General features: G+C 43.6%; 1 protein-coding gene across 3 annotated transcripts; it reads right to left on the bottom strand.

Moving 5' to 3' along the window:
* Positions 1–920: 920 nt before the first annotated feature.
* smek1 (SMEK homolog 1, suppressor of mek1 (Dictyostelium)) lies at positions 921–10,644 on the bottom strand. Of its 3 annotated transcripts, none has more exons than XM_035143664.2 (15): positions 9,485–10,643; positions 9,229–9,284; positions 9,038–9,136; positions 8,281–8,898; positions 7,241–7,318; positions 7,040–7,156; positions 5,631–5,747; positions 5,346–5,477; positions 4,963–5,065; positions 4,705–4,863; positions 4,434–4,603; positions 3,473–3,615; positions 2,635–2,825; positions 2,201–2,412; positions 921–2,110 (listed from the first exon to the last, which is right to left on the bottom strand). In XM_035143664.2, exons 1-15 carry the CDS (start codon positions 9,624–9,626, stop codon positions 1,982–1,984), a joined length of 2,466 nt encoding a protein of 821 aa, XP_034999555.1. In that variant the 5' UTR covers positions 9,627–10,643; the 3' UTR covers positions 921–1,981. The 3 variants fall into 3 exon arrangements, with proteins under 3 accessions (XP_034999555.1, XP_034999557.1, XP_034999554.1); XM_035143666.2 differs by having other exon boundaries at positions 3,473–3,612; XM_035143663.2 differs by having other exon boundaries at positions 4,705–5,065; positions 9,485–10,644.
* Positions 10,645–10,822: the final 178 nt, after the last annotated feature.

The raw sequence follows: 10,822 nt of genomic DNA, 5'->3' as shown, positions 1-10,822 counted from the left end.
CTGGTAAAAGTATGTTAACTATAACCTTCTCATACTAAATAATGCCACAAGAAATAAATAATACTTGATCACAAATCATCTGGCCAAGAGCATCTCACAGCTGAGGTCACTCTGAAGCAGCTTTTTGGGATCAAATGAACAATCTGAACATACTAGTTTTTTTGTTGGTTATTTTGACATTTGTGACACGTATTTTAACACTTTATGTCCAACTAACGGTCAAGCCAAGATGATCAGTCTGCCGTAAAACTGCCCACTGATCAAAAGATACCCTTCAGCCTTTGCGACACCAATATAAAAAGAACTATCACATAATGGCACCGTAAGAATTGCACCAAACCAGTAATAATAAAAGTAACTGATGGTTCAAGAGAAAACCTTGAATATTTACAGTGTAAACCCATTTTGATATTATACAGATTTAACATAACACTTGCTTGTCTCTTAAAACTTATTATATAGAGTAAGAGTGCCACCTGGTGGACTGTAAAGATGTCAGTGACTGACTCACAGGCTTTTCAAAATAATGGCCTTTTTTCGACCCTCTAACTCGAACTTTAAATGAGAAAGGCATCAAATAAAAAACACAAAACACCAAATAGATAGTTGACTTTATATCCAGCCAACTGCATGGTTTCACAAAACTACTTGGTCATAGAAAATACCGACATTGTTCCATCCTGGAGAATCAAATGTTCATAAAAAGAAAAGAGCAGTTTTCTAAGTCACTGCTCAAATGTTTCCTGTTTGACAGAAGAATTACAGGCTTCAGTTTTAACATTGTGATGCTTTGTGGAACCATGTTAAACCTGGTCACTGTGTGACTGATGCAGTGTCAACCCGACAAAGGAAACCACTGGTTAAAGTAAAAGGCAGCAGACAAACACTTGAGTTATTAGGACAAAGGGCAGTAGGACGACTTACAGCAAAGATCATTTTAATGGTCCCAAATATTCTGAACAACTAAGTGTACACTCATGGAAAAGGAAAAAAAATGAGAAGATATGACAAAATTCATCACATCTAGAATTCCACTCAATCTTTAATCAAGACGGGATTACAAATTCTCCAAAAAATCTGCAGTTTCAAAGGGCAAAAAGGGTAAAACTAGCTCACCTACTGAGGTCTTTAAAAACCTGTTCAAGTGTGACTGAAAACGTCCTGAACATTTAAAGGCAGGTCTTTTTTGTTATCATTTACAAAAAACAGGAGAAAGACAGAGACAAATAGAGAAAAAAATAAAAAAATAAGGAAAAACTGAAACTGCTGGCTTTTTTCTAGTCAGAAAGAACGTCCGCTGAGGAACAACGACACTGATGACATCATCAAACGACAACAAGGACAGCTCTTTGCCACATGCCGCCTCCCGTCTGGTCCTATATACTAACTTAAAAAAAAGGGGGGTGGGGGGCAGAAAGCAAACAGACGAAGAAGAGAGCAGAGGAGAAAAGAAGTAAGAAAGGATTCCGGGGAGAGGGGGGGTGGGGTGCGAGTTGTGGTTCTGGGTCTGAATTGGCCGACCCGTCTGGGCCACTGTGATGTCCTTCCTGAGTGGGGGGCGGGGGGGGGGCAGTGGGTTATGGTCCGAGCCTGTGAGCTCTCTGGGGCTTCATTCTGCTTGTACTTGTTTTGTGTGTGGTCTTTTCCTCCAGTTGCTGAGTTGTTAAAGTCCAACATGTTTTGTACTGTCCGAGTCCGAACTTTCCCCCCCAACTTTCACTGGCCTGTTCCACTTTTCAGACTTTTTTTTTTTTTACCCACTCCTGGTCTCCCGATTGGCACTTGTATGAACGAGTCTTGGGGCTAAACTGAGGAGGCTCCAAATCCATTCACAGTCTGCTCCTCTGTGGGCCGCCCGCTGACGGAGAGGGGCGGTTTGCATTCATTCATTCAATTTGTTTACAAGTTTGATCATTCTTGTGTAAAGTCTATGCACTGAAACTGTCTGAGCAGAGCACAAGCTGAGACGGCGATGCTTCTTTTAGGAGCTCAGTTTGGACTTCTTCGAAGGGGGCAGGGGTTCCCCTTTACTGTCCGCATCTTCCTCCTCCTCCTCTTCCTCCTCGTCGTCGTCATCATCAGGATAATCAACCAGTCCCACTAAACCTCCCTGAGGAAGACAAGACACAGAATAAGTCCATTCATCTTTCATGCTTTCATTAAACTAATCTGAAATTATGCAATTTTTGCTGATATGTACCTTTGTGGTTACGGTTGTGTTGGGGGGTGAGCTGCGCACTCCTGAGCCCGGAGACCCCGGTGATCCCGGAGAACCTGGGTTCAGCGAGGCAGATGAGGGGGGGCTGGATAGGCTGGTTTTAGTTGAGCCAGAGAAGGAGAGTTTGAAGCTGGGATTCTGTCGACCTGACAAGCTCGACTTCCCCAGAACTTCTTTGTCGTCTGGGTCTTTCACTGTGGTCAGAGAGGGAGAAGACAAGAGACACAATAGATTTTTATTTGCTATAAGCTTTAGACTCTGGCTTTCCTATAATCTTGCCTTGTCTCTTTCCTAATGGAATCCCGATGCAAACACGTAATGTCAGACATCAAGTCTTCCCTGATCTTTTCTTCTTACTTCTTTTTGAGTAAAAAAAAAAAAATCTACAGTGGAAAAAACTGCTTTCCAATACGTACATTTCTTTCTCTCCATGAATTTGCTTATAGGTTCCATGAGGTCTTCCTCGCTCTTCATCTTGTCAGAGGGAGGAACCACCGCCTCACCGTCCTCCAGGTCGTCCTCATCTGTGTTGAACCACATCTCCTCTTCATCCTCCAGCGTCCGTGCATCACGACGGAAGCGATGGTTCCGCAGGATGGAGCGCATGCTGCAGAGGACAATGCACAGCTTAGTGGTTAAAACAGAAAATACACTTATATTCATGTGTAAAATATCCTGAAATGTACTCTTATGACCCTGGTTATAATAGTTATTACTTGTGACTTTAGTGCATAGGTATAGTATATTAGCTATACACATGTGCTGTGTAGCCAATCCATTCATTAATTCTGATGTCACTGTTGCCCTACAGAGGTATGATGTATTACAGCTGAGGGTATTTCAACCGTGAACTAAAGGTCGGTGAAGAGCTGCTACAAGATCAAGATGAACTTCAACGATTCCTGAGAACTGCAAATGATTAACAAGAATCAGAAGCAGTGTCAAGCTAAAAAATACACATTGACATGTAAGTGGTATATTGCTCCATCTAAGCAGTTATTAACAGAGGGCTCGTTGTGTTAAACTGAGAAACCGGTAACACAACATTTGCTTTTATACAGTCAGTGCAGTGACTGTATCCACACTAACTTACTTACACTAAAAAACTGAGACTGAAAGAAGACACTTCACTTTACTACTTCCTTTTATTTGGAGACACACCCTCAGACAGAGGATTGTCTCACCCTTTAAATCATCAGTGACAGTGTAATAGTAGTTGTAATAGTAGTAGTGTTGCAGCCTCGGTTTTCTCACCTATCCAGTTTGGGGTTGTCTTGTCTCTCTCGCTGCTGTTCATACCGCAGCTTCAGGCCCTTGAACGTCTGGACATAGTCGACGTCTTCCAGAGCTTTCCAGTAGTTCTCAACTATATGAGCTGTGAGAGACTTCACATCCTCCTAGGAGCAATGGGAGAGAGAGAGAGGGACAGAGAGAGGAACGAGTGTAGTGACGCAGCAGCAGAGAGGGAAATGTGGGTAAACGTATGAAAGGGATGAAAAAGATGATGGTAGTTGAGAGTGTAGAGCAGAGGAGGAATGAAGGATGGAGGAAATGAGCGAAAGAGGGGGAGATCAAACCAAACAAGTTAAACACAATCAATAAAATGTTACGTTTCACAAGTTTTCACTTTTCAGGATGTTGTTTAATGAGATTTATGAAGATCTAACCAGAAATTATATAAGGAAATAAACATAGAAAAACAAATAACCCTGTCAGTTCATATTTAGAATGAGTGCAATTTTAATCAAACATAAAATTGTATGTACCGCTGCTTGCTTGATAGTCAGAATAACTCATCATTTGCAAAAATGGAAAACCGTAGAAACAAATACAGGACTGACTTTAAAAGGTTCTATGTTACACAGGTTTGACGAGAAGCTCAACTAGCAACAGAACAGGAAAGAAAATCCGCAACAGGAAAAACAACTAAGGCAGAATTGATGGAGCAGCAACAACGATGCTAAGGTTTGATGGTGAAAAGCAAACTTCTGTGGCTCTGAGGTTTAACTGTCAATAACAATAAATCATGTTCCCATCTGAGATTTACTGTCAGATGTTTATATGTGAAACATTTTCCTTTGGGTTTTGAAGCTTTTTCTGATATATTAAAATGAAAAATTGGCACAAAGGTCACTGTAATCATCACAGGCTTTGGGCAGAAAAAAATAATTCAGTGAAGAGTGAAATGAAACAGCCAGGTTCAGGCAATACTCACCACACGGACATACTCAAACATCTCAATGATTGCCGAGTTCATGAGATTGTAGCGGGATCCATTGTTGAGGAAGGCCTTGATGACGGGCTCAAAAAGAAAGTTCCTCATGATGTAGCGATTGTAGAATTCATCCTTCAGACCAATGATCCTCCGCATGAAGCGCAGGGCACCTGGTTATACGGACATAGAGATCAATATTGAGCTCCAAACCTTTTCACGTGGTGGGTCTGCCTGAGTTGGCAGGAACTAAGAGTTAAAGCTGTGGACTCACATAGGGCCAGGAACGCGTGCTGAGACGCAGTGAGCACCAGAACCCTCCTGAGAATGTCCTTGTTGATGATATAGTTCTTGATGTGATAGGTGTGATGCTCCACACAGAACGTCAACAGCTCCAGAATCAACGCCAGCAACTGGGATGTTTGAAAGTCATCTGAACATAAAAGAAAGATGGTAACTAAGTACATACTTGTTGACAAAGTTTGAACAATAAAAAACCCGTCACACATGTATCCAAACAGATGTTCAATACCTTTGCTGGGTTTTTCCTCCGTGGTGTTGGCCAGTAGTGGAGCCGAGAGGACGTGCATACAGTGCTTGTAGAAGAAGCTCAGGAACTCTGTCTTCTCAGTTTTCTGGGAAAAGAAGAAAAGATAGATACAAACATTTTGATTTACTAGAGAGTAACTTGATTCGCAGAAAAATGTAGATTATCCGGTTTGGATATATTAATTTTTATCCTGATTTTGACTACAGTATCTGAACTGTGGTCAATTAACCCAATATCGACTCGGATCACATTCTTCTACTTTGTACATATAGACGTGACTGTGGGACTTCCATTTACACCTCGTGGATTCTCTGCGTCTTCAATTTTGAAATCACAGGACCAATAGATTCAGAATGCAAACTCACATTTGCCGTAGCCAGCATATTCTCTGGGTCCACCAGAGTCCTTAGCAGGCCCATCAGCTGCACCGCCCCCCCCAGTTCGGGGTCTGTGTCACAGATCATGTGTTCAATGATCAGGTTGATCAGGAGGATGTCCTGATGGGGCAACAAATGATCATTAGTGACAGAACACCTCTTTATCCTGAATGCATATCATGCTCATATGTCATTATCAAAACACTGGATGCTTGATAACACTATGCTAAAATGCTGGAGAAGATGCCCGTCTAATTTTGTTCATGTACTTACATCATCATTCTGCTGAGATTCCTGCATGACGAACTCTCGTACCATGGAGGGGTTGTACTCCACCAGATAAGAGAAGATATCTGTGGCTGCCCCACGCACCTGAACGTCATCCATTCCCTGTTTTGAAAACAAAATGGGCACAGACACAATTGTCAAAAGGGACCCTGGATCAGTTTGTTTCACCTTCAGATTATTATTTCTTTCTTCTTTGTTTATGTCTACGGGTGAGTCAAAACCAGTGAGAAATGGGTATTACTCTCACAAATGCTTGTAAGTCCAACGGTGTACACGTGTTAGAAGTAACAAGTACACACTTCAACTAGGGTATGCGTCCATCATCTACTTACTATTAGATTCTTAGTTTGTTTAGATGTTTTACCCTGCATTTGTTGTTAATTACTAGGTAAAATATTTCCAAACTTTGATCAAACAGGATTATCGCTACTGTAGAGTACGTAAAGGAATCAACTGCATAAAGGCTAAATCATTTTGTCTGGGGGAAAAGTGTATTTGTCTTCTGCAGGCTTTGATCATAAAAGCAAAGATTTCAGCTTAAAAGTAAAACTGGGACTGAAAATGTCAAAAATAAAAACAAAATAAAAACCCTTGTAATGCACTTAATGTGTTTGGGGTTTTTAACAACTTGTTGTAACTGTTGGGTTTGTGGAAACTATAAATCAAAACTGAATAAGCTGTGAATAAGGTCGACCATTGTGGTGTTCAGCATGTGACACAATCTGTCTACACTTGAATTTGAGAGTGAATTCTGCTGATCTGTGACCAGTAATATGAAAGATCCTTTAATGAAACGTGGTGAATACTAAAAAAACACCATTTTCTTGTTATAACCTGACACGCTAACAGCTCAAAGACGACAAATAGCATGTGCATGGCAAATGTGTCACCAAAACCATGTCACCCTGCAGCTACTGGAACTTATACATGCCCGATGTATGGCAAGCTTTAAGGTTTAATCCTATAAAGACAAAACTAATATTTGGTTTGTTTTATGAGTTTGCGCGACTTGCTATAGAAAAAATGCCATGTCATGTCTAAAGCTGTAACAGAAATGCCCTTTAACTTGAACGCAAAACAAGAGCTGCACACAAAAATATGCAAATCACATAACTGGCTCCTTAGTCACAACACAGTTGAATAAAATACCACAGAGTCTGATTTTGCTTCCTCCGCAGGGTGTTTTTTTTTCTGTGCACAACCCCGGACAACAAAATAGCTTGTATGAAACAGATGCACAGTTTTAAATACATACTGTCAACACCTCTAATCTTTTAGCTTTAACATTCATGCATGCATGCATAAAGGGGTCAAAAGCTAACAACACCAAATTCCTTGTATGTCTAAGCACTGCACAACAAACACAATTCCAATTTTGAGAGGGCTGCACTCACCAGTATGACCTCTAGTGCAGGTAAAATGCCCATGTTTGACAATGTCTTGAAGAAGGCGTCTCTGTTTTGAGGTTGTAACGTTTGTGAGAATGCACAGAATTCTTTTAGGAAGTTCACCTGTAAGACAAACAAACACGGCTCCATGAATTAAAAGGACAAGGAGAAATAACTTGACAGGTAATCGGTCAGGACGTGGCATACCAGCTCGTGTCTTTTGTCGTCATCAGTAGCCTCATCTGTTAGCTGTGCAAAGAGGTCTGTCAGAAACTTCTCATCGTCCTGGCAGCAAAATAAAAGAGGAGATGAGCATCAAGTCGGGATGTATTTTTTAAATAAAAAGGTTAGTGTTCTACGGCTAGTTGTTCACTCAACCAAATTCATTACAGCAAAGTAATTTCGAAAATAATCAGGAAACAAATGAAGCACTCACCATATTTACACAAAACTGATTTAAAAGCACAATTATAGTGCAACATAATTTGTTGTTATAAACACCTTTTACATTCAATATACAACCAGAAATAAAATACACACATTTATTTACCGTTATGTCTAAACTACTGCAGTTTACATTTAGAAAATGTGCTGTATATAGATGATAGCTTATGCACGTTAAATGCTTTGAACTGAAAACTGAGTAGCATTCAGGGTTATCTATGATCCAGTATATCAAGTGTTATTTTAAATAGTTAATTTTGGCTTAATAAAACTGCAGCTTCTTGGTGAGGAAGGTCTGTATCAGTTTGTGTTTGACTTTACAACTTCACATAGCCCAGTGTACCAGAGTCAACAGCGTGCCCGTTTCCTCTACCACAGCATAACTGATTTACACAACACTTCTCCGTCTCTATGGAGACGGCCATACATAAACACTGCTGAGTTGACACAGTACAAAAACACAAAGGTCACATGACCATAAAAGACTAGCAGACAAACTCAGACTGGGTAAAGCACAATCAGCCAAAAATGAAACCTTTGTACAATCCTACAATTACTGTAATTTACAGTTATCACTGCATAAACACTGTTTTCAAATGATATTCTCTTATGTGTGCATTCCGATGTTATGACAGGATTGTCTGGAAAGGTTCTTCTTACTGAGGTTGTATAAATGTGTATCAAATGCCTTTGCTTTGAGTAAAGATGTCTCAGTTAAAATGTGGTGCATACACACAACTAAGTAAAAACACTGGTGACAAATACATTTCACTGGCAACACATGTAATGTCTGCCTCTCTCACCTGTAGCATGCCCACAATCTCCACCTTGTTGAAGAAGATGAAGGAGTGCAGGGTGGACAGCATGTTTTCCTCAAATACAGAGGGCGTGGGCAGCACCATGTCCTGAATATACTGCACCCGATATGTCTGGTGTATTTTCTGACGCAGTTCGGGATCAGAGATGGGGATCACCTCCTTAAAGCGAGCTGTCTTAGTGAGAAACTCTCGATGCCGCCGTGGCTGCGGGAGCGCCGGGTCAAACTCCAGACAACCAATGACGTCCATGATGCACTCTTCAGAGAACATAACCTCAAAGAGTGCCGTGCGATTGAGCAGGAAGATGCCTTTGATGATTTCGTAGAGGTGGTGCAGTCCCTCTCGATTCTCTAAATCCTCACACACGCGGAACAGTTCCAGGATTTTGCGAATGTAGCCCTCGTTCTCCACGGCAAGTGCCAGTTTCTCGCGCCGCAGTGGCGATGGGAGTGAGGAGGCCACCATCTCGGCGAGGTCCTCCAAGCGGTTCAGTTCACATGGGGGCAACTCTAGACCCGGCGACGACATGTCATCGAAGCGCTCCTCCTCAGACTCGTCCACTACATCCTGGGTGATGTCCACTGACGGGTCTTTCCCCTGCACCTGAACGGCGAGACAAACAGAGAACGTAAGTACTGTAGTTGCAGACACCAGCAACAGAACCACCCACCACATATAATATTAAATGCACACGCAGACGGAGCAGACAAACACACTCCCACGCACAGAGAAGGGCACTTACCTGGCATATTTTCTCCCAGATTTCATCACAGCCAGCCTTCTCTTGGAAGCTGAGCGCCAGATCGTAGTTCTCTGCCTCCGACCACACTATCAACGTGTCCTTTTGAAGAGGAAAAACAAAGCCACTTTACAATCAGAGAAGGGAAATCCACATCTTACACGCTGCGGCCATTGACAACACACAACACTTACCTGCTGTTTCTGGTAAGCTGTGTTTGGGTTGATTTTGGACTCCAGCAGTAGGGAACCTGTCAGGTTGAAAAGGAGATAGCCCATGAGTGTTATTATGAACAGGGCTTAAACGAGGAGGATGGGTTGTGGTGTGTGTTGCATACAAATGAGCGTTGCATCAGTGGTTACAACTGAGGAACACATGTGGAAGTCATTGTTGACATAATGACCCACAACTCCAGCTGATTGACTGACACACGGCGGGCTGATCACGTACCATCGCTCTCTGCTCGCACCAGCAGGGACGTGCCTTTCAATCGCTCCACATAAGCCGAGGAGACGTGTCCGGTCCCGCGGTCATCCCACTGTCTGTCCTCGTTGAGGGTGTAGACTTTGACTCGTCGGCGAGTGTCCGTCATCCTGGCAGGTGGTGGTGGCCGGTATCCCCCTCCCGGACCTTCCTTCTCGGCTTTGTCTCACAGGGTGTCCGCCTCGCCTAGTAACACCACAACTTCACTTTTTTTCCTCGTTCTCCTCTACAATGCAGCGCTGGGCTCGTCCGCTCGAGGGTTCAACCAGCCCGAGCTTATTCCAAAGTCCGGGGACGAGGAACCAGGAAACGTCCCCTGCTCGACTCCCGCAGTCACAACTACGATATGTTTATTTTTTCTCCCCCTCGGGCCGTTTTAAACTTATCTCGCGCAGGAGACTCGCGGACCGTTGCAGCGAGCTAACGACGGACCCGTTTACAGTGCGGAGGGCATTGGCGTTTGCTAACGCGTTAATAGTCAAAACAACGGCTGGCAGACATTACAAACCCCCGCCCCCCCCAACACACCGCCGAGGGAGCGGTACTCACAATAAACTCGGCTCCAACGACCGCTGGTTCCCCAGAAGCACCCAGCCTGCCCGTTAGTACAGCCTGTACGCTGGAGGGCAGCGTTAGCTAGGTGCGTTAGCTAGCACGGCTACCGAGTTAGCTTGCGCTGCTAGCTGCCTACGCTCCACATGTCCCGGCGATCAAAACAACAACACAAAGCACACGACGGGCAGAGCCGCGCACCGGTAACATTATTTTCACACCCGCGGACACCGTGTTCACTACCCGCGCCGCTGTTTCCCCCCCAATTGTGTCTGAATAATACGTCCAAGCTAGCTAGCCGTTAGCCGCTATTTCTGCCCCAAGTGTTCCGCCATGTTCTGGCTCGGGGCCGCGGAGAGACCACCCTCTCCGTACCGGTATCCGTGCATCCCGAACAGTCGTGCGAGCCAACAAAGTGCTGCCGCGCGGTTACTCCGAGGTTACGCCTGACGCTACAGCGCTATTTGCCATTCATTCCCGACGGCTCAGATAATTGCTAGCTGGTCCCCCCCCCGTGAGTAGTCAGCCATCTTGGGTCCCTTCACAGTCAGTACGGGGTTTCCAGCACAGCAACAACAGGGCAGCCCGCCACATTTAAAGAGACAGTAACACGCCGAGTCTCGATTTCTGGCTCCGGCAACATTGTTCAAAACTATAAAATATAATAAAACTTACCATCCAGTCCTCGTGTGCATGATATACAACAAACAGTTTGACATGTACGTGCATTCACATCTCATGCACAGGCAAGTG

Source organism: Hippoglossus stenolepis, chromosome 20 (assembly GCF_022539355.2).
Source record: "Hippoglossus stenolepis isolate QCI-W04-F060 chromosome 20, HSTE1.2, whole genome shotgun sequence".
In the NCBI taxonomy this organism is placed as follows: Eukaryota; Metazoa; Chordata; class Actinopteri; order Pleuronectiformes; family Pleuronectidae; genus Hippoglossus; species Hippoglossus stenolepis.
This window is presented reverse-complemented; position numbering and strand designations above follow the sequence as displayed.

Bases quoted from the DNA above. Each gene is read 5' to 3' on its own strand.
- smek1 (XM_035143663.2), bottom strand. From the start codon at position 9,626: ATGACGGACACTCGCCGACGAGTCAAAGTCTACACCCTCAACGAGGAC. The intron at 9,137-9,228 runs GTAAGTGTTGTG...CCTCTTCAAAAG, and splicing joins CAGCTTACCAGAAACAGCAG to GACACGTTGATAGTGTGGTC. The intron at 3,616-4,433 runs GTGAGTATTGCC...CATTGCTCCTAG, and splicing joins TGTTTGAGTATGTCCGTGTG to GAGGATGTGAAGTCTCTCAC.